This window comes from Cryptotermes secundus, unplaced genomic scaffold (genome assembly GCF_002891405.2).
Source record: "Cryptotermes secundus unplaced genomic scaffold, Csec_1.0 scaffold1951, whole genome shotgun sequence".
Classification (NCBI taxonomy): domain Eukaryota; kingdom Metazoa; phylum Arthropoda; class Insecta; order Blattodea; family Kalotermitidae; genus Cryptotermes; species Cryptotermes secundus.
The window spans coordinates 130636-155400 of record NW_019727443.1 but is presented as its reverse complement, the minus strand read 5'-3'; the positions used below and the strand labels follow the sequence as shown (position 1 = coordinate 155400).

The 24765-nt window shown below is 47.5% G+C and overlaps 1 protein-coding gene across 1 annotated transcript in view; it reads right to left on the bottom strand.

The window, feature by feature from the left end:
• Positions 1-24765, bottom strand: part of LOC111864872 (glypican-6) — a 66680-nt gene that overhangs the window by 14192 nt on the left and 27723 nt on the right. The window contains exon 2 of the mRNA XM_023852443.2: positions 721-879. Coding sequence (XP_023708211.1) covers positions 721-879 — 159 coding nt within the window. The remainder of the gene's footprint in view (positions 1-720; positions 880-24765) is intronic.

The following is a 24765-nucleotide window of genomic DNA, read 5'->3' as shown; positions in this document are numbered from 1 at the left end:
CCGTGAAAACCTCAAATCTTAAATTTTCTTACAAATTTACGGTTAAGACTTTCTTTCTACTGACTGCCATACAGTATTCAGGTTAGAATAATATTTTTTAATTATTTAATTGTTGGCATCGCTTCTTTCAATTTTCATTTATTTAAATCCAGAATGAGGAGGGGGGGTCCCCTCGCTTACCCCACTCTGCCGGCGTAGCGGCCGGACCGGGAGCAACTTGTCCCTCCTACAGGACTCTCCCTGCGACATACCTGAGGCCCTCACACGCCAGTCTAACTTGTCCCTCCTACAGGACTGTCCCTGCGACATACCTGAGGCCCTCACACGCCAGTATTCAATAAATGACGTTCGGACAACTTTCCTTTCGCTTAATTTTAATTCACAACAATTTGGCGGCAGAAAGTAAAGTTGTCCTTTTGCTCAGTTATGCATTGCACCATTAAGGCGTATTGGGGGAATAACGGTATATCTCAACACATTGACCTCGGCAACAGAGGTGAGTGGTCAGCTTCAGCCTCGACCGGACGATACATATTAAACACAAAAAGGTAAAGAGTAAACTTAGTAATATTTACAGTTACATTTGAGTTGCCCGAAGGCAGGAAGGGAGCCCGGGTGCGGCTGAGAGCACTCAGCTCGAAGAGTCGGACGTCCCTTTCGTTCAAGTCGGCCCATACATTACGCATGCGCTAGGTGTGTGGAGCCTCTGGAACTTCTTACCATCAAACCTCTGTGCTCGTAGTTTGAGAAGAGTTCCAAGCTTGTTGAGCGTGTCCCTGACTGCGCGGTCGAACTCCCGCCGGCTCTGGGCACTGAGGTTGTGTTCCATTTCTTCTGTGCAACACGTCAACCCTTGCGGACACACACGCAGGTGCTCGCCTGCAACACATACAACTCACTTGACAAAAGTACCAAAGTGTGGCGTCTCCATAATAACTCAAGACATTTCCTGTCCTTACCCCAGCGGAGGTAAAACTTGCACTTAGTTGGTAATCACTAGGGACCGGATTTTAATGCAAATGCATATTTCTTTCTTGCAACCTGAAAGTATGCTCGTTTCGATATATGTATGAATTACTTCATTTCTTAACTTTTGGACGTGGTTTGATGGTGCATATAAATGCATATTTTGCCTGTTTTATGAATAAGCATCATATTTTTTTAAGATCTCTATTTATACTGCATATTTCCTTTTTGAAATATTTATCATATATATTTTTTAAGATTATGTTCAAATTTTCAATCCTGGTCGTGTGTGTACAATTTTTCTTTTCCGTATTAGAATATGTTGCATATTTGACTCAACATTTCGTCATGATTCATGTTTCTGATGCAATACCCAGGACGGGACTTCCCCGATTCCTCTACTCGTAACTTGCCTCATCCGCGTACCATCAAAATGGCCGCGAAGAGATTAGTCAGAAGCGTATCAACGTAATAATATTCAACCGATAAGGGACTTCACTTATTTATTTCCGAAGTCTCCATGAGGTTCGTTGCGCTTCTTCATTTGAAGCTGGGGGCCAACCACATTAGTGGTGACTGGTCTGTAGTTAAGTTTGTTTAGCTTTCTGTAGTCATGCCGAAAGTGAAAGTAAGTCAGGAAACTAAATTACAGATGTATCAGCGGGAGTTCGAAGGAGAGATGATAAGCACGGATAGCGAAATTCTTTATTGCCGAGCGTGTGAGAAAACATTTGGTTGTGAAAAACGCTTTCAAATGCTTCAACATTTGAACACTAATATACACAAAGAGAATATTAAAATTAAATCTACGAAAAGTGCTCCTGTTCAAAAATTGCTTAGTGAATTTTCTAATAATAGTTTTTCATAGTTTTTCACAGTTTTCCTTTGATTTATGCGAAGCCTTTTTAGCGGCAGACATTCCGCTGTGGAAACTAACCAGTCCTACTCCGAGAAACTTCATAGAGAAGTATACACAGTGCAAAGTGCCGGATGAATCTACTGTGCGCAAAAATTACGTGAAGCAGTGTTACGATCTTACAATTGAAAGCATTAGAGATAAGATTCAAGATAATTTTGTGTGGGTATCAATCGACGAAACGCAAGATTGTGAGGGACGGTTTATTGCAAATTATATAGTTGGGTCCCTTAATAAGAATGAACAATCTACCCAATATCTTCTTGCGGTAGAGCAATTTGAAACCACAAATAGCTCCGCAGTTTCCGGATTTTTTATCGATTCAATGAATTTACTATGGCCTAATGGCATTCAGTATGAGCGCGTATTGCTCTGTGTGACTGATGCCACAAGTTATATGATGAAAGCCGGTACTGCTCTTAAAGTTATATTTCCAATTATGATATATTTGACTTGCCTTGCCCGTAGGTTGCACCGTGTTGCAGAAACAATTCGTGCAAATTTTCCGCTTGTTGACAAGTTGGTGTCTTCTGTGAAGAAGGTATTTGTTAAAGCGCCATACAGAAAAGGAGCCTTTAAAGCAGTAGCACCGAGCGTTCCACTTCCGCCAGAACCAATTTTAACTGCCTGGGGCACGTGGCTGTGTGCAGCGAGTTATTATACCGAACATTTAGAAACAGTTAGGAATGTCGTGAATACATTCGATTTCAAAAGTGCAGCATCAATTCAAATTGCCCAAGATGTACTCAAAAACGCAGAACTAGAAACTAATCTTTCCTATATATCTGCTCACTTCTCTCCTCTTCCATCCGCCATTTCCTCACTGGAGGCAAGCAATAGCAATGCTACTTTGTATCAGTCGTGAAGTGTGTTCAAAACCACTTTTTCCAAATTGAATTCGGTTCGGAGGGGGGGGGGGGTACTGGCGGACGCTTGTACGCTCGGTGAGGAACATTCGGGCTCCATGAAAGGCTTCTCACGAAGGCCTCTGCTCCTTGGAGTTGGGTTAGTGTTTAAGCAAGAGAAACGCAAGGTACGGGAGGCGCTACCGACATCAGTGTGTACCAGTTCATGAGTTATTCATCAAACCGAAAAGCAAACAGGGCTCTACTTGCCGAACGTCAGGGCTATCACACACCTCAGGGACGGTGGTGCGTAATTATAACACGATTATATCATGGGAAAACCGAAGAAAACTGTCGCGGTAACAGGTCTATCACTACGAATCTCGTATGTGGCCTGGGACTGAACTCGGGGCTCCGGGAGTCAAGAAATGGAACAGAAATCAGTAACATCGCTTTCTATGCAGCGCTACGCCCAGCACGAACAGCAAACATGTAATTAAGAGCAAGCCGTTGGACACTCAATTAAAGCGGCTGATTTTAAAGGACTGCAGATTTATTATTTGGTACACTGCGTACTTTAAATACAATTGAAATCCAATATACAGTCAGTCGGCGAAGTCCCTCTGTTGTTCATACATTTCAATAGCCATTATAAACGTAAGCTAACATGGCGGCGGCAAAAAAAGATTAAAACAAATGCAAACGTTGAGAAAAAACTGTTCTCGTGTGCATTGTTAATGCGACTAGAATTTATGATACTATACGGCTCTACCTTTTATCTTTTGTTTTCTCAGACTCGTAGGCCTCAGCTGAGGCTATACGCAGCCGCGCATTGTGCTCGAGTGGACTGCCACGTATGTTTACTTGATTCGGTAGGGGACACCTCTTCCTCCTGTCTGCAAATCTACAGCCGACGGTCGCGTTTTCTTTCCCAGGATACACATAATTACACACACCGCTCCTCAGCTTACCTGCTTATGCAATAAACATAACAGAGCCTCACAGAGGACAACAGTACACATACAGCAACCGTTAATCTGAACACTTATCCTTCACGTTGTTTTCTTGTCTAAAGTAAAGTAAAGCTATCCCTGCAACAGGCCGCGGAGGCGCATAGGGTTGTGAGACGTCGAGGTTCCCACATTTTCTAGACAGTCAGCTCACAGATGGCGGCAAGGTTGTCAGCCCTACGCGCCGTCCGTCCTTTACCCCCAAGAACATTCCAAGAATATTCCTGGTACTCATTTCTGTTAGCGGCTGAGTCGACCCCAGGGCCATAGTGCGGCTGGAAGGGTTAGGTCAATTGAAAAAATCCAATTACCTCATCGGGACTTGAACCCACGACCTTCCAGCTTGTAGCACAAGTGCCTCAACCAACTACGCTACCGCGTGCCCCCAAAACAACGTACTATTTGGTATATGAAGAAGGCCGTGTTCTGGGATGTGGCGCCGTGGAGGCATTGTGTTAACCGACGTTTCGGAGGAGCGTAGCGCCTCTATCTTCAGAGTATAAGAAATCCGCGAACGAGGAACCAGCGTGAGCAGGTAGCTGTAGTCAAATCTTGCATATATGGTTTGTATCTGGGGTCAAAGGGTACGCCAAACAACCAGCAAGAAGCAACAGCAACTTGTTTCAAGCTTCTCGCTGCGTATTTTTTTCCGTCACCCTCTGATAACATTTGAGACGTTAATATTTGTTTCGGAGAACAATACATCTCTCTTCCTAGCTAATGTGTTCCCTGCACCTTTCTGATCCTTGGCCTATAGAAGCCGTCTCGAGTCTGGCTTCTAGACAGGGCAAACAAGAAGGGGGGCCGGATATATCCAATCGACGCGATGAGTGTCCCCCACCCCTCGCGCGTGCGCTCTGCATCATGAATGTGACGGGCGAAGACACATCTGTGACTTCAGGAAACATATACCAGATATCACAAGTTCCAAACACCCAGAACTGACAAATTACATTTAGACCCAACATCCGGGAAGTTTCAAACCACGTTAACCCCTTGAAGCAGAGACGAGTGAACAGATCAGTCAGGTAACCACTGATCCGTCGTTCTCTTTCGCGAACATAACAGTCAGAATGCGATGCCGTACAGTTTGGTACAAGTTCACCAATGTTTCCAACTAACATACCGCCTCCAACTACAGGGCTGTCACACTGCAGGGCACTATCTGAGTTTGCGGCAAAAGATTTACCGTGTTTAACCATTTTAAAGCATAGTGGTAAGCATATGTAACATCTGTTTTAACATTTTAATAAACAGTGATTATGTCTCTAAACAGCATTAACCGGTTGGGCTTTGTAGTGGAGACATAATGTTTCCTGTGAGGTACGAACTGTATGTATATATATACGGTCAGCACTTACATGAAACTTACGTTCCAAGCGGCTAATAGCAAACTAAACAGCGATATGTATGGTTTAAGGTTCTTCTGCCTACTTCGTGTAGGTTCGTTCCTTTGCTTACTCTTCAATCCTGAGGATGGAGGCGACATGTTCCTCCGAAACGTCAGTTGACTTTCACAGGATTATGGCGTTATATCCCATAAGACACGTCGATTAGTGAATAATGCACTGGGAAGGATTTGTAAGGAAGTGGTCGTGGGAGATACTATTCCGGCATTTACCTGGAGGAACTGAGGGAAGCCATGGGAAATCTGAGACCTCTCGTATACGAAGCAGGAGAGCTACTCACTCGACCGTGAAGTTTGGTGCTCAGAGGAACGTTCAGAACACACTTGTGCCATTTTTGTTTTGAACAAACATAACCGTAACACAGAACCTCCCTAAAGTCGAGAGGGACGGAAATGAAGCCATTAAGACCTGGCAACGTCGCCATACCTTTCCGACATGTTCACTTGTGTTCTGTAGAGCCGTCACCTTCCCAGCGGTAAGAAACACAAACACAATGACAACGAAACGCAGGGAGAGTCGCAGCGAACCGGACTGGCCAATGTCGCCTGCAGCAGCGTCATTTGCCACCCCTGGGAGTACGGCTACCAGCTACACCAATGCCCGAACTCTACAGAAGCGCATAAAATTCGTAACACCACGACCCCTCAAAACAAACATGAATTTATGCCGCTCCCCAAATCTCTGCCGGTCAGGAAATACTGCAGTCTGCGCACTGCTGAAGGTCCCTATCAGGCTGCACGGTGGCAACAGGAATCTACGTAAGGGTACTTTTACAAACCTGTCCCGAGGGATACAGCAGAAGAGGCGTGAGGTAATGACCATTCATCTAGTACCGAGGTTAAGAATGTATGGAGCTATGCCTGCACTCCCCACAGGTTTTTAAGGTGCGGTACGTAATTAAGCGCAGGGGCTTTGCTTTTCTTTTTAAAAACTAATTTTAACGTATCCCCAAACACTCTGCACTGCTCGGACATCCGAGATTTCGGTACTTTTGATTAAAGAAGATTAAATTTATACCACCAAGATATTGCGCGATATATATCGAGGCGCTAAATTCATATCGATTTGGAATAATTTCCCCGATATATCGTATCGATTCAACAATATCAAATAATGTCCCTAACAATTTCCGTGACTTTCTAACGCCATTACGCATGTAACTTTGTCTAAGACGTCTCTGAGAGTGCGTCGTCAACAGATAGCGACGCGCACCGTTACGTCATCATTAAACAGTTCCTTCTACAAGGTTGCCTACTCAAGATGTGACGTACCCTTCGAGATGTTCTCCACAACGTACATTAATCATACAGCTGCCACAAATTGCCTAGTGGAGAAGAAGATTACTGTCAGCCGAGGCCAAGTTTCCCACTTTTCCGGCCCATTAAGCTGGGGGGGGGCAGTCACTGCTCTGCGTAAGAGAATACATTTCCATTCATATTAAACTATTCACATTTATATGCGCTCTGTTGAGAAGAGTCGTACCCAAACGATGCAGAACTTCTTTGCGGGGAGGGTAGGATAATGAACTATTAACGATCAGGAACGGAGTGGCCTTAGCCTAATCGAGGTACATATGTGGCACCGTCATTACTTTCGTGGACTGTGGCTTTATCGCATCATATTACAGGGTATTCACATGCACTTACACAGACCACGTCGGGCCTCAAAATAGTTGCCGTTGGCCGCTATGCAAGCCTGCCAACGTTGATACAGCTGCAGAGAACATTGCTGAAACATATTGGCAGGAAATTCCCGTACGGCGTCTCTTGCGGCAATGGCCACCTCCTCGGACGACTGAAATCTACGACCACGTAGCTTTGCTTTCACGCGGTGAAAGAGAAAGAAATCGCACGGTGCGAGATCAGGTGAGTGCGGAGGGTGTGGAAAAACGGTGAACTGTTGCCTTGCCAGTTCCACTTGGACAAGAACAGAGCGATGTGCAGGGGCGTTGTCGTGTAGCAACAGCCAATTCTTCCTATGTTTCGCTAGGGGATTTGCCTAGTTTCTGGCAGAACTTGATGTCTGCCACATTTTGGATTTCCGCCACTTGCATGTAACTGCAGTTCACAATAGAGGCCATAGTTCTGCTTACACTGTTTGCACACAACTGCCTCTTGCTGTGACGAGAGATGAACTGACAGTGCCTCAATCTATCCGTTGTAGTGCACTGCAACGACGCTTTGCGGCCAGTCTACGAACTTATTGACAATGGTAGTATATCCCACCAGTCATAAGAGCCGGCGTAGCGACAAGATTCGAGCCGTGCTAACCTGGTGTCTCCTCCATGAAGACAGATTCTGGAGAGGCAACAGAGATGGCGAAGTACACAGATATGATTCAAAACGCTGGGTGCGTTTAGATTGGGGCTGTTTACGTGCTAAATACCGGACGAGCATAAACGTGATACATTCATAAACTCTTGTATGAATAAAACAGTTTAAGTAAATACGCACAGACGCACTGGATGGAGACACTATTCAAAGGTCCATTATCCTGCAATATTTCTCAGACGGGTTTCCGTCGCATGTCTTGCCCACCTCATTACTGCCTATTCACGATTCCAAGAAATACCTAGACATTTTGTCGTCCATCAAACAATGCTTAACCACCAGCAAATATCGTGACATGTTAATCCCTTACGAGATCCTCACATCGGTGAATAATGCCATGTATTATTATTATTATACACTGAAAATGTAGGCAGTGAACTACCTCCGAAACGTTGCAACCCCTTTAAAAAACTTATTGTCCTCGTTTTTAAATAAATGGAGGCTTACGACATCATCTTGCTGTCTGTCTGCTCCTAATTTCTTCGTTTAGTCCGTTAAAAGTCAAATTACGTTTCGGCGGAACACGCTACTGCCATTTTCAGTGTAGAAGTCACTAAGCAAACAAAAAGGGCACGATGCAGGAAGCACGCGCGGCGCAGATGGAACAGCTGAGAGCCACATGTCCTCACCAGGAAAACTTGTCCTTGTGCACCACGCAATGAAGACAAACGGGAGGGTGGTGGTTCAGCTCCACCATTCTCAACCTCAGCACAAGATGGAGGTGAGTGGTCGGCTTTACCCCCGGTACCGACTGTACAGCTGGGTGGGCCCCACACCCCCCGAGAACAGCCTGCGGGTGTCAGTGAGCAGTGCTGAGGGGAACATTGGGATACAAAAGAGAGGAGGCAACATCAGACTGGGGAAAACTGCACGATGAGGAGCATGAGATTGGGATAGGCTGGACATGTAGTAGGCACACACTTTTGGTCGGAACATGCGAAGAGAAGACACCGGATTCTTGTAAACCTTCGTGTTACGCTGCGGGCAGGGAAGCTATCGGCTTCTCAACGACTCTGCCCGACTCTGTCCTTGCGTAGCCGTCAGCGTGGGAATGGCTGCTTGAAAATCACACCCGTTTGCAGGGCTCATTAGCATACTCAGCCCCTCCCCTTTCTCATTGAGTCTGTGAGACATTCCGCGGGGTCCCCCCAATGGATGACGAACCAATCACAAGGCCTCTCTCTATCCACCAAGGTAAAGGTAAAGTTGTCCCTGTACTTAGCTAATTAAGTACTAGGCCATGAAGGCGTATGGGGGAGTGGATGTATAGATCCACATTTTCTTGACCTCGGCACTAGGTGGAGGTGAGCAGGCAGCTTCACGCCCCTGCCGCTTTACCCCGGAGGCTGGGTGGGCCCCAGAACCAGTCTGGACGACGTGGAGAAGAGAAACTTCTGATCACTCGGCCGTCCAGCCTGTAGCCAGTCGCAATACCGACTGAGCTATCCCGGCTCCTAACCCTCCAAGGAGAACACAGAAACGCACACATATATATATGAAGATCGCGAGCTTACACAAAGTTCGTCTCGTTTAGTTACTAGAGCACAGTGGTTACTATATGTACCATCCACTTAAGAACGAAAAACCTCCTCACTTTGCCCACAGAGTATGTCTGTGTCTTCCGTATGGTTCTCACAATAACCAACGATTATTTCCCTAGATAATATTAACCGACTGGATGGACCGAGTAGAAATTGAACGTTTAAACATTATTCAGATAAATATCCCAGAAGCTCCTGTGCCCGGCCATCTTGGTTTTCCCTCGTTGCCAAGCAAATGCTAACAAGGTTCCCAAGTTCCCACCTGCAATTCGGCAAAATCAAGACCCTTGCTGTAAAGGCCACCAAATATTCAGGTTTTGAAAGGCTGACGTACAGGGAGACGGGATCGCTCAATGCAGTGATAATACGGGCTGGACTACCGAGGAATCGGGGTTCGATTATTGGCGGGGGCAAGATATTTTTGTCTTCCCCACCGCACCTGAGGTCCAGCGAACCTATCTGATGGGTGTCCTCGGAGAGTAAAGTAGCCGGATCGTGAAGCCGATAATTCGTCCCATCTAGTGCGTACAGCAAAGCCTCCATTCCTCCATACATCCTAGAGGCGTGATGCTAACTTAGGCACATTAACTCACTCAAGCATCCTCCGGTATACCGTGTCTAAAATATCTTTGAGGTTGCGTCATCACTGACGTAGTTCGTTACGTCATCATTAGAAAGGTATTAAATTCTACTTTCAAGAGGCAATGGTAACCAAATCATCATACTGAAAACACTGTTGAACATTTGTAAGATTTGAGGTTTTCACGGCGGTGACTATGAAGAAAGCAGTCTTCTGGGATGTGACGCCGTGTAGATATTGTGTCAGCACCTGCTCTCGCTAGTTCCTCGCTCGCGAATTTTCTTCTTTTTTCTTCTACCCTGAATATGGAGCGATACGTTCCTCCGAAACGTCGGTTAACACAATATCTACACGTCGCCACATCCTAGAAGACTGCTTTCTTCACTGTTGAACACAATTTGCTTATTCGAGCTATGACGTGCCCACAGAAATATTTCAGACGAGGTATGAGGGGGAGAACCTGTACAGACCTGTGGACGTCTCGCTTGTGTCTGTCCCACCGGACATAGCAATCGCTGGTGCTGCTTTGTTGTGTCATACTGTTGAGCACAGATACACTATTAGTTTAGGGTGGCCGTGACAGCAAGCAGACAGATGGGGGAGGACAGATTAGGGTGGGCCACGGAATAGCTCCTGCTGTTTCTCAGAGGAATTGGAATTCCACAGCACAGGTAGGTATCTCAGTACAACAGCGACATAAGCGACTGTTAGCACCTGCGGGTTGTCAGGTCCGAGTTTCTCACGGCCGTCATTATGCAGATGGAAGTTCTGCTGGAATGTGACGCCATGTAGTCTGATGGACTGATACGAACGTTTCGGAGAAACCTGCTACCTCCATCGTCATGGTATTAGCGTCAACTTCCAAAACGTTGATAAAGATGTACTTACTCATGCAGCTGAGCCCTGCTTGAGGAGCCAATTCTGCCTCCATCGTCATGGTATTAGCGTCAACTTCCAAAACGTTGATAAAGATGTACTTACTCATGCAGCTGAGCCCTGCTTGAGGAGCCAATTCTGCCTCCATCGTCATGGTATTAGCGTCAACTTCCAAAACGTTGATAAAGATGTACTTACTCATGCAGCTGAGCCCTGCTTGAGGAGCCAATTCTGCAGTACTTCGCAGCATTTTATGGAACCTGAAGGTTCATTACTGTGCTCACAAGAGCTTTCACTGGTCCCTATCTTGAGCCAGATCAATCCAGTCCATACCATCCCATCCTATCTCTCTAAGATCCATTTTAATATTGTCCACCCACCTACGCCTTGGTCTTCCCAGTGGTCTCTTTCCTTCTAGCTTTCCCACTAATATTCTATATGCTTCCTCTTCTACCCCATTCGTGCTACATGCCCTGTCCACCTCATCCACCTTGACTTGATCATTCTATTTATACTTGGAGAAGAGTACAAGTTATGAAGCTCCTCACTATGCAGTTTTCTCCAACCTCCCGTCACTTCATCTCTCTTCGATCCAAATATTCTCCCCAACACCCTGTTCACAAACATCCTTAGTCTATGTTCCTCCCTTAACGTCAGAGACCAAGTTTCACACCCATACAGAACCACAGGCAAAATTACAGACAGACTCCATGGAGCAGAGTCCCTTCTGGGAAGCTGACCGTTGCTTTCGGACAACAAATTAAGGTTTTGCCATTAAATCAGACATTCAATTCCAAAGATTCAGCAAAATCCGTTTGTGTGTAAATGCTCCCAACAAAGATATTTCCGCCTGTCCGATTTCTGTGCATTTAAATTTGAAGTGCACGGCGGGTGGCCGCACAACACCCCTAAAACAGTGGTTATCCTATGTACCACCTGCAAAAGGTTAATCAATTAAGCATGACGCCTTGAACACGTATGGGGGAGTGAAGCTACAGCTCCCGTCATTCTTGACCTGGGCACTAGATGGCGGTGAACAGTCAACCATTGGACAGGAGGGATGGGCCCCAGAAACGGCCTCGACGCTTTCGAGAAGAAACAAACCTGATTCCTATGCGAGCATCCTCATGAGAGGGCACCGCCTCTCGCACGCACATAAGCCACTCTTCCCTACGCTAACCGCAGGCTGTTTACAGATCAGTAGTTTCAACAAGGTTATACTTATCCAGTGAAACCTGCTTCGTCATCGGCAATGTTCCGGCCATCCTGATCAGCGTGTAAAGTAGCAGCAAGATGAGGGAGGCAGCACCTCCACCCCCACCCCCACCCCCGAATTTGAATCCACCGGTTTTAATGGTCTTTCTTTTTTTTGGAAAGTTACGCATATTAGGGAGAAACGCCCGCACATCCTCTCCGGACCTTTTCATGTCCCAAACTGGTCAATGGACTTCCATTCAATTTGGTACGAGGGGATGGCACACGGGAATGACGAGGTAGGCATCGGGTTCGATTCCCGATAGAGAGAAGAAATTCTTCTGTCCTCCACAGCGCCACCCAGACGTCTTTCCAATCAGTACGGCGTCTCTTCCTTCGAAAGTAAAGGAAACGGAACGCGAACCTCATTTCACACCTATATCTAGTGCGGAGGTTAAGAATGCGTGGAGTATACGTCCACTCCTCCATACTCCTTCCAGAGACAGCTTTATCTTTTCTCGTACGGTGAGCTCTATAGCAAATTCGACAAATGCGACCGAGGATCTGTGGCCCTGAAGCTTATGACGCCGTGTAACCGAATGTGTAGTGCTGCTACCTCATATTCGGAGTAAATTCGGGGATATTAACTTATGTTAGGACAAGACCGAGTCTTCATTATTCATTTATCACAACAACAATCAAACTATCAAAAGACAATACCTTTATTCCTGGATAGAATACTCACAATACTTGTTTTCGAAACTGTCTCAAGTTTTGTTTGAGCAGACAAGGGACTCATCTGCCTACAGCATTCTCATGGCGAGGGTCTGTTCTGCCCGTGCTCTCACGAAAGCCATAAATACACTGTGTAGGCAAAGGCACAGCTATGCATGTGAGTGTGGTTGAAGTTCCCTTGGTACAGCCACTCTTTTAGAACCTAAGCAGCTCCTTTTTCAGACGACCCCACAGAAAACATCTGCAGTCGCTTGTCTGGGCCACAGGTGAATCCACGGCAATGGCGGCTTAGATCCAACTACAGACAGAACACGCAATCAGGATCACAGTGGGTGGCGTGTACCTTATTGATGGTATTCTGCTTCGTGAGAAGACGTTACTGAACATTTAGCCCTCTAAACATAGTGGTAACTATATATACCGCCTGCTTTAACATTAAAAATTTCGGCATTTAGCTCACAGAATATATGCGATTCTCAGAACACAGCATTAACCGGCTGGTCTTTCTAATGAAGACGATGTTTTCTGTGAGGTACGTACTGAGTTTGTATATATTTCGCGAGCTCTTCACTTTTAGAAGTTCCGGCTGCAATGCTTGCGAACAGAAAACGTATCCAAACTGATTTAATCCTAAAACAATCACACTTATTACACTGAGTCGACATCGGAGATGTTCATATCCATACTGACTGCCCTAACTGTGGTCTCCGAGGTTTTACTCGGTTCCTCCTGACAAATGCTGGGATAGTACCTCGATTACGAGTTCACCTCTTCCTTCCACATCCTTTCAATTCATTATTCACTTACTGCTTAATATTGGACAGCCCATACAAGTACTCGGGGTCGGTAAGGTTACACAAACCCTTGGATCTAAACGTCTGTGAGTATTGTGTTTCTGGACATCATCCATCCTCCTGCTTTTATTTAAGACACGACGTTTCGGACATTGGATTTCTGTCTTCGTCTTCGGGTGCTACGCCTCATGTGTGTCGATTTATGTTTTGAGGTTTCTCTTAACATTGGCAGACGGTTTATGCTGTGCTTGGTTTGTATATCCTATCTTGTGTTGGTGTCCAGAGATGGCGATTGGGCCCAACTGAGTAGATTCCACCTGAAGACGTAGGCAGAATCGTCTCCGAAACGCTGTGTTTAAATAAAAAAACAAGACAATTGAGGACGTCCAGAAACACAAAATAAGTGTAACTCCATGACTCAAGAAATTTCGCGACATATCGATAAACTGAATCCATATCGACTACCCGTAATATTTCCAACGAATGGGTTATTCCGGATATGCCCCGTTTCACACGGAGTGGCAGATGCTCCACTGTTGAACTGGACTGGACAACCCCCCCTCCCCCACTCCCCCACTCCACAAACTGCACAGCGGAGAGGCTTCAATGCTGCTGAACAACTTCACACGAGAGCGGAGAAGAGGCATTTGAACGCATACCAAACATAAGTGGATGGCATAGCAAGGCCCACTGGGCAGGACACAGGATGAGTCTTGGAGCTCTCAGTTCTGGGTTCGATCACCGCTCTCCATTCAGCACACGTATGCACATCGAGGCAATTCAGGTGAATTGGCTGGCTTTGTTCAATTCTCTAGAAAATCATGAGGTAAGCTAAAAGGCAGTAACAGGCCGTGGAGACCTATATGGTTGAGACACTGGGCCTCCCACATTTTCTAGACAATCGACTCACAGGCGGCGGCGAGGTTCTCAGCCTTGCGCGCCGGCCGCGCTTGACTCCACCAGCAAATAATCAAGACTTATGAAAACGGGGTAATTTTTCTCTACAAATTCAGTTTTTAAAAATTTCCAGTAAAGTTGAAGTTGTCCTTGCGTTTAATTAAGCACCACGTCATGAAGACACACGGGTGGAGTGGAGGTATAGCTCCACCATTCTTGACCTCGGCACTAGACGGAGGTAAATGGTCAGCTTGGCGCCCCGGTACCCATTGGATAGTGGGGCCCAGAGCCGATAGACACTGTGAAGAGTAAAATCTTCCCCCTGCAAAGAATCGAAGAGAAAATAGTTACCGAGATACGTTGCACATATACGCAGGAACACACGTGGGTCTTGGTGTGAAAGTATCCATTACTGTTGTTCAATCTGAACCAAAAGTTGGAACGTATCGTTAAATCCGGGTAAACCCATTTTCGAATTTTATAAATATAATCCATTTAGTGGTTTCGAGTTGTTACATGGCGAGGCGCTGACAGTTCTCCAAAAAGAATTCCAATGTACTGAGATAACAGCAATGTGCAATTGCAAAGAGCTCTCAGCCCTTCCAAGCACAGAGAGAGAGAGAGAGAGAGAAAGTAGAAAATGCGGGAGGGACAGCAGTGACGGGCGAAAAATACTTTTTTTTTTGGCAGGGAGAACACAAATATTTTCCTGCTTTGAAGGTTCCCAGGCAGTGCTCGCTTGTCCTTCCGATGTTTCAGATAGGATAAAAGCTTCAGAAAGTGAAGCTGGCAAAGGATTAGACGGCGTACTTTCTTACGTTGTGCACGGCCTTTACTGAGTATAACTGGGATTTTTGATACTGAAATTCATCTAAGAAGCATTTCATAATTCAGTTCGTACCTCACAGGAAGGATCACAGGGTAGCGTAGCTACAAGCCGGAAGGTGGCGGGTTACAAGCCCAATGAGGTCATCGGATTTTTCAATTGACCTAATCCTTCCGGCCGCACTATGGTCCTGGGGTTGACTCAGCCTCTAACAGAAATGAGTACCAGAAATTTTCCTGAGGGGTAAAGGGCGGCCGGCGCGTAAGGCTGACATCTTCAGCGCCATCTGTGAGCCGATTGTGCAGAGAAAATGTGGGAGCCTCGACGTCTCACAACCCTATGGGCCTCCACGGCCTGTTACAGGGATGGCTTTTACCTCACCTTTACCTCACAGGAGACATTACGTCTCCGCTACAAAGCCCAAGCGGTTAATTCTGTTTATTGTGAGAATCATATCGAATATAAATAAACTGTATGGGCAAAATGCAGAGTTTCTTTATGACGTCTCAGGTGGTGTCTGTGTGTGTGTGTGTGTATATATATATATATATACGTATAAAGGGCTCAGAACGCTGGTTAATGCGGACAAGGTAGGTGGTCGCCGTGACCCTATACAAACCCACCATTACTCCAGCGGGAGATCCGCCTACTAACAACAGAGGGTGGCAACTGATTAATACGAACAATGATAGGGTGTATTTATATAATAACCAACCCCCTTCCATCCTTCATGGCCTTTTCTAACCATTTTAATAACTTAAGCAGTTTATCAACGTTAATAACAACACAAATTCCAGCAACCATCCATACATATACGAAAAGCTACCGGTTGCCATTGCGTCCTTATTCTGTCCTGCAGAAGTCGTTTTTGTTAGTAGTTAGGGACAGGACCGCCAGAAGGAAGTAACTGGTACCTGTGCCGAGAATGGCTTACCTTTCGTGTAGCAACAACTGCGTGTGTGGGCAGAATGCTGCGTCTTAAATATGCTCAAACAGGCGGTAAAAGGTAAAGCTATCCCTGTAGCAGGCCGTGGAGGCACACTGAGTTGTGAGACGTCGAGGCAACCACATTTCCTAGACAATCGGCTCACAGATGGCGGTGACGTCAGCCTTAAGCGCTGGCTGTCCTTTACCCCCAGGAAGATTCCTGGTACTCATTTCTGTTAGAGGCTGAGTCAACCCAAGGGCCATATTGCGGCTGGAGGGCTTAGGTCAATTGAAAAATCCAATGACCTCATCGGGAATCGAACCCGCGTCCTTATGGCCTGTAGCATAGTAACCACCGGGCTTCAAAGGGTTAAATGCAGTGTACGGTGATTGTGTCGGAGTAGTTACGAAGTGTCACTGCATGCTGCTGTACCTGCTGCTCCCAGTCCGAAATGCGTGTTTATCTCCGTTGGTTAGTTCTGAACGAGATTACTGACACGAAATGTTGGTGCCCACCTGCCAGAACAATGAGCTGAAACTGGAGGCGGCATCTTCTTCCGGAAGATTTGTGGCAATCTTGATACCGCGGCAAGAAGTCGAATTTCACAAGCCAACAAGCAATTTCGAGCTGCGCGTTGCATAAGCCAGATAAAAGTGACCATACCGCTATCATCAATCATTTGTTAATCGACGAGGTGGCCTGCGTGGTGGGAGGGGTCGAAGAGGAGAAGGGGCAGAGGCGGAGGAGGGGGGGAAATGGAATTTCGGTAGAGCCTGCTTCCAATGGCCGTCCTCATTCATCTTGTACCGCCCCATCTTTCCGGTCGAGTGGGAAACACTGGGACCAGAGAATAAGACCATCCACCACAGGCGTTCGCTTCCCCACTTACTAGCTAAACGATACAGATCAAACATCCGTGGCCTTACACAGACGAAGGCAGAGAATGGCCGTGTTGTTCTTACCTCACAGGAAACACTCTTGGTCTCCATAAGAAGACCAGCAGTCGCTGTTTGTCTTCAGACGCATGAAGCAAGACGCTGCTCTACTTTCTTTCCTGCTGGACCCAGTTCTGAAGTCATACTCCAGACAACTCCCGCTAGGAAGGGTTAGAGGCAAAGGGAGGAAACAGCGGGTTGCCACGGAACCAACTGGGCCAGCCAGAAGCTCCATGCAAGGCTCCGAGCGCACGGTTAGCACATGCGATGGCGCCCAGACGACAAAACAGACCTGCATGCCATTATGCCATCAAAACTGGAGTTCATCTACACTGCATTTCTAATCTCAGTTCCTGCATATCTATCTCTTAAAACAGAATCGATTAATGCAGCTCATCATTCGGGAACCGTACTACATTCTGGAGGCAAAATGCAGGCTTATGCTAAACCAAAGACTGAAATGATGGAAAACTTGAAAATCTTTAAAATAAACATTCCCGACGAAGTCGTTGCTTTTTCAATTGACCTAATCCTTTCAGCTGCACTATGGCCCTGGGGTCGACTCAGCCTCTATGAATACCAGGAATCTTCATGGGGGTAAAGGGCGGCCTGCGCGTAAGGCTGACAACCTCACCGCCATCTGTGAGCCGACAGTCTATAGAAAATGTGGGAGCCTCGACGTCTCGCAACCCTACGGGCCTCCACGGCCTGTTACAGGGGCAGCTTTACATTTACATTAATACAATTCTAAAATCCACATCACAGTGGAAATATCGCGCTGTACGAATGGAAGATATGCAGACTCCACGAAACACAGGGAGCCCACTGTTAACGCAGAAGGGGCCAACATACGGAGCAGGCCATAGATGAATAATGAATTGGGAAGGAGTTTGAATGAAGCGGTAGTGGCCAAATTGAGATACTGTCCCAGCATTTGCCTGAAGGAACAGAGGAAAACCGCGACAAACCTGTCAGAATAGCAGGAGCTCCGGCCGAGCACCTCTCGAATACCCAGAGCGTTAGCACTACACTAACCTGCCCCATATAAAGTTCGTGGTAAGGTAAATGTAAAGTTGTCCCTGTGCTTAATTAAGCACTACGCCATGCACTTCTGCAGCGGGCCTTAATGAAACAGAAGAAGGCACTACCTTGAGAAGAACAGCTAAGAGACCAACAGCTTCTCAAGAAGGGCTCTGGTCCGCGGAGTTGGTTATAAACCTTGGAAAACAGGAAACAAACGGACCGATACCAAATGTTGCCATAAGAGGAACGGGAACACGGCCTTTGCTGCCCATCTCTGTAGGGCGATCTGTACAAATGCTGTTGGGTTTGAGGCTATCACAGAGGTCAACCCCGGGATGTGACGCCGAGAAGTTCACCGACGTTCTGCTTTCCGCCTGCTTCTTCTTTGCTCACTATTCGACCCTGAAAGTCTGAGGCAGTTCTGAAATGTGGACGGACTTGTACCGGACTACACGGTATCACATCCCAGAAGATTACAGCACGGTTTCAGATTTTCTGGGCTGTGACGTCGTGACGGGGCCAGTAGTGACCAACACGGCCCCCGCTGCAACAAGTTTCCGGGCTCCCCCCCCCCCAGAAATGACGCCGACGTCTGTCAGCGCCTTTGGAAAAGGAACACGGTGACGAACTTTCGTTTTGCCTTAGCGTGCGGAATACGTGGAGTTAGCCTGCTGTGCGACCCAACACCGTCATTACAAGGCGCTTATACGGGCGGCGGTCTCTCTCTAACTCAGGAATGCGGTGCAATCTAGCCCGACCAACCCTCGCGGAAACCGGGTCGTGTCCAAGACAAAGGGAACACGTTGGAGTTGAGGTCACCATGAAGATAACTAGAAGCCGGGATAGCTTAGTCGGTGCAGCGACGGGGGCACGGCCGGGGTTCGAATCCCAGCAGAAGCAAAGATTGTTCCCTTCTTCACAGCGTCCAGACCGGCTCTGGGGCCCACCCAACCTCCTATAGAATTTCCAGGGGGGGCTCTTTCCCTGGAGGTTAAGCGACCGGGGCGTGAAACCGACTATTCACCTCCACCTAGCGTCGACGTCAAGAATGGCGGAGTTATACCTCCACTCCTCAATATGCCTCCGAGGCATGGTGTTTAATTAATTAAACGCAAGGACGACGTTACCTTACTTTACGAAAACTAATATCTTCTGGAATGACACCATGTGGCCCAGTATCAGTATACCAATGTTTCGGAGGAACAAACTGCTTCCATCTTCAGGATAGAATAATAAACCAAGCAACCGGTAAGCAACAAGAGCTAATTATACAGCACTGAATGTGAAGCTCTCATAGTGGCACGTATGAAGAGTGCCAACTTCTGGGATAACACCGTGAAGTCCAGTAGGAGTTTACCAACGCCTTGGAGGCAGTACAGCCTCCATCTTCAGGGTTCTTCTAGCTTGCAACTTTGTTCGTTTTTTGTTGTTGCTTAGCTTACTCTTAAGCTTCGAGGATGGAGGCCTAAGTTCCTCCGAAAGTCTGTGAATTTCCACCGGAGTACACGGCGCCATATCTCGCAACATAATGCTCTTCTCAGAACATGTTTACAGTACCCGCGCAGTCGGTATAGCGCCTGGCTATGACCTGGACGGCCGAGTGGTCGGAGTTCCAGTCCCGGTAGGGTCAAGAATTCTTTTCTCCCGACGTCGTCGAGACCGGCTCTGGGGCCCACCCAATGGGTACCGGGGGCTCTTTCCCCGGGGGTAAAGTGGCCGAGGCTTGAAGCTGACCATTCACCTCCAACTAGTGCCGAGGCCAAGAAAATGTGGATCTATACACCCACTCCCCCATACGCCATCACGGCGCAGTGCTTAATTAGTTAAGCACAGGGACAACTTACCGGTACCCTGATCTGCGACTTGTACCGAGCGAGTAGCGATGGGTGAGCTTAACACAAACTGTGAGGCGGGCGGGCAATCAACACTTCAGTGGACTAAGTCTATATCGATCGACCGGCGAGGAAGCAACCATTCGCACGTCAGCCAGGCTCTGCCTCCCATGAGGCGCGTCCGTGCCATATCCGCGTTCGTTAACCCTTTCATGCACAGCGGCGCTGCCCAGAGAGTGCCCTGCACTAACCGCCTGGTCTACTGAAATATGCTTTCTGCGAAGTATGAAGCAACAAACGCTATACAACGAAGTCGTTTCCAGGACGTTAGCACTCGCTCAGATGGTCGTGACACGACCAAACGAAACCCCCACAGTGGTCGCTATGCTAACCCGCCCATGTAAGCTTAAGGCTTTCACGTGTTCACCCTTTTCTCCCGTCTCCCATTCCCGCTACATGGCCAGCACATCTCACCCTCTTCTCTCACTTCCTCCCCTCGACCCTCTTCAGCACCCTGTTCTCAGTCACAGCACAGACCAAGTTTCACACCCACACAAAACAGGTAAAATATGAAACATGTTAATATTCGCAACTATGCAATCTGAGCTATCAAAAAGTCTTCAAATAAGCCATAAATACATAAACTAAAAACAGTAGTGCGACCTCTACCATGAAGAGGGAGGCAGCAGCTTCCTCCGAAACCAGGGTACGTATCCACCAGATCACATGCAGTGATAACCTAGGAGACAACACGCGTTATTGTCATTAACATTATTTCTTTCAAAATACTGTGATGCGCATTCTGCCTGCATGCGCGCCTCGTTAGCGCCTGATGTAAGGAAGCATTCACGTGGAGAGAGCTCTCTACATAAAACTATGCACTCTACACGCCGAAGTTTTGTACATCTCACATCGGTCTGCATATACCTCCTATCGTTGCTAGGCAACGGTTTGGTAAACATGTTCCCGCGGCAAAGAATATCTGTAACAACAGAGGAACTATTGAACTCGTAATTTTCTATGCGGTCCGTGTCTGCGGGCCTGTGTATCCCATATCGTTGCCAGGTAACAACTCGGTAAAGACGTTCTTGCGGCAACGAAGAACTGTTAGAGGCGTCGTTTTCTATATTCTGCAGCCTACATAAATGTGCACCGGTTGCAGGGCCTCTAGGAGCGCTGGCGATGCAACGTCCGTGTTAGAAAGGTATGTGCCAGGTCGTGAAGCCGGTTACACAAGGAAAACAGTGGGGAGTGGTGGGGTAATAACTTCTTTTTATATTTACTTTTTAGGTCCTCCCTTTAATCTTGTTCTTTTTGCTGTTGTAGTTGCCGAGACCTTCGCATTCCTCCCAGACGCCCGGCCGGGCCCTCTCCTCCGTCTCCGTCGCGCGGTTCCCACTCACAGCAAGAGCGGCATTAGCGGCACGGGCCGCCCCCGGGGGAGACTGCCTCTCCAAACAGAACTACCCAAGTTATCTACACCATGAAGGCGTGTGTACAGGATCCACGTATTCTTCACCCCGGCTTCAAGCTCCGGTCGCTTTAACACCGCCGAAAAAGGCTCTGGCACCCATTAGATAGGAGGGTGGGTCCAAGAACTGGTCTGGACGACAAAGAAAGGGGAAAATACCTGCCCCTACCGGGACTCGAACTTCGGACCTGTCGGTCGCATATCGCAGCAAGTCGCTATACCAACTGCACTTTCCAGGCTCATACTACCATCAGGAAAATGGCCGCAACAGCTCAGACGGTTAGTCACCGCCTTCTCACCGCGGCGGCCCGGGTCAGGTCATGTGGGATTTGTGGTGGACAAAGTGGCGCTGAGGCAGGTTTCCCCTGCCAATTCTCATTCCACCGACTGCTCCACACTCACCATCATCTGTCATCCGCGGCTGGTACAATAGGCCACTAGTGGACCCCGTCTCGCGACTGGTTACGGGCTGGACGACCGAGGGGTCGGAGTTCCGAGTCCCGGTAGGGTCAAGAATTTTCTCTATTCCACAGCGCCCAGACCGGCTCTGGGGCACACCCAGCGTCATATTCAACGCGTACCAGGGGCTCTTTCCCCCTGGGTAAAGCGGCCGGGGTGTGAAGCTGACCATTCACCTCCAACTCCAACTAGTGGCGAGGTCAAGAAAATGTGGATCTATATATCCACTCCCCCATACGCCTTCATAAGCACAGGGACAACTTTACCGTTATCCATAAGAAAGCACGTACAACGCACATGCACTGATTTCCTTATGTTTGAGGGACTGCGCCAGGCTCTACTTGCTACTCAAACGGGAGGCCTCTAGGAAGGTATGTGTCAGGTTGTGAAGCCGGTAACGCAGGGAAGCAGACTCAAAGTAGCCATACAAAACACAAGGGAATTCAGTTCCGTAAGGTCACTATCGCGGACAGCGGACAGCGGACAGCGGACAGCCGACAGGGGGTGCTTCTGCAGGCAAGATCAATATCATACGGAATTACCCACGGCCTTGGGAATGGAAAAGGAAGACGAGATTTCGAATTCGGCCTGGATTCAAGACTCAGAACAGGGCCCAGTGGCCGACTGTTGTGAACACGGTAATGCACCTTCGGGTTCCATTACATGAAGGGAATTTCCTGCCTAGCCGAATAACTATCAGCTTCTCAAGAAGGGCTATGCTGAATGGAGTTAGTTTTATCCGTGTGCTTAATTAACCCTTAGAATAATGACGTTCACGCAAATAGCATTTAACAGGAGTGTTGGTGCAGACCATACGCGGATTCAGTCCCCCTGAGCACCTGTTAAAGTGATTAAGTGACCATCGAGCAGCGTCACTAAGCACAGCGCTTTCCATTCAGTGACGTAACGAAGTGCATGAGTGCATAAACGATTCAAGTCGACTCTTTCACAGCTGAAGAGGAAGGGTCGCACTACTGTATTCACAAGATCCTACCATCCACCCTTATCAACAGACAGCTGTATCCAATCCACATTCTCACACTTCTGCTTCGATAATCTCTATCTCACCCACGTCTCCACGTGTCCCTAGGACTTCAACTGCGTACGTCTTTCTGATCGCCCATGCGTGCCACATACTCGACCTATCCCATGTTCCCTCTTCTTTAAGTTTGTTTAATTACGCTGTCAGTATGAAATTATATGCAGGCAGGAGTTTTGTAAGCGTGATATTCCTCGCCGCCATTACGAAAACACTGAATGTTACAAGTTCTACAGCAAATCTTTTGTTTCCGGGTATCGCGTCTATTCTGTGAGTGCTGATAATACTCGTATTTTGATATGTATAGGTGAGCTGTGACCTCTCCATGGCCTGGACGGCCGAGGGGTAGTAGTTCAATTCCTGGAAGAGGCAAGATTCTTCTCCTCTTCGTGTGTTCCAGACCGGTTCTGGGCCTCATCCTACCCGTCCAATGAAAATACTCGCTAAATCCGTGTTACATAGGCAACCCGCGACACTGGTGCCAGGAGTGCGAGAGGTTCGGGTGTTGAGACGAAATATTGGACGGATCACTCGGTTTTTGGACCTCGTACATCGCCTGGTACTAGAGAACACGACGTTTCGGAAATTGGATCTGATTCCACGGGGGTAGAGACACCTACTCTGCTGGGCCCCTTAGAAAGAACTAACCCCAATCCCTGGACAACCCATGTCAGTATAACGACACAAATTGGTTTGACAAATGTCTCCATTTAATTATATGCAGCCGGATTTCAAGGACTTGGTTTGTTGCATAATTTTTCACCGCTATTTCTATATAGTATCAGGCCTGTGCGTGCTTTATCACAATTTTATTGCATATTTTCCTGTTATCTCCCTTCGATAAAGCCTGGTGACATGTGCTGTCCAGTGATTGAGGTTAGCCTTTATATGGACCCCAACAGAGTAGGCGTCTCCTCCCCTTTCACCTGAGGACGGAAACAGACACGTTACGTTCTCTAGTTTCTAGAATACCTGACGATGGACAAAGTCCACACACCCAGGAATTCTGAACCTACCTACGTACGTTACTGGTGAGAATGTGGGTTTGTGAAACCTCGGAAGAACAAACAGCAATAAAACGTGGCGAGACCAGTTTGCGGAGAGTTGCAATACTGACGTGTAGGTGGGTAGCTACTGTACACAAACACGGGGAAGGTGGACAGGCAGGCAGCTACTGCTCCGTGGGTACAACCGACATTCTTTCGGGGAAGGGGGAACAGGAAATCTGTTCACGGATTAAAACTACTTTATATTGCGACATCTAGCCCCACTGCCAAGCTACGGAACAAACAGCCGTTGCAGGGAAACACGTTTCCTCGGCAAAGAGACACGTTCTCTGTGCGATCCGCGCCGCGGCTATATAACGAGGGCCTAAGAGTCTTGAGACGGCAGTTAGATGAGTAGGAGATTGGTGTGATATGGCCGCCAGCCTGCGAGGATTGTGCGCCTACAGAAAGAGGAACGTCCAATGTTGAGTTGATTGAGAGTTGCAGCTGTGTAAAGTGAGAAGCTGGTAGCTGAGGCCGGAGGCAGTTCCGCCGTTGGAAGCCGTTCCCAGGCAACGGCTACTGAAGACTGAGAAGACTTTAAATGTGCAGTAAATGCGAATCGCAACCCAAACCCCGTCTACAGTCACATCCAATGACCCGGCAGTACTTTTGTTATTATCAGTTGTTGTTGTTAGATGTTTCTTTGATTTCTATTTATTTCTAAAATCCAGAAATGAGGTGGGACACATGACTGGGTTTGCCTATCGGGGCCGATAAGTGTTCTTTGGGGTGCGGACATTCGTAACTTGTAATACCGACGCCAGTAGGAGGGTGGGAGGGTCAGGTATCTGCCTCTTCCCATGGATTTTTGGAATGAAGAACGAATTAAAGACGCCAAATATTACCACAGAACGTGTAAATTGGGAGGATCCGGAACAAAGCCTTTGGTTTCGTTCAGGTTTCAACATAGGGAACCACAACTGCGGAGCAATGAACAGAAATAATGTTAAGTGGCTTGAACGTGTAGGTCTGCAGGCGAAGCTTCTAGATGCTACGTCCCCGTAGAGAAATCCTCAAGATTCCCACGAACTATACTAGAGCAGACGGTGCTGAGGGGAGCATCAGAGCCCAAGCGACAGGAGGCCAGAGAAAATTTCAGCTTCACAATTT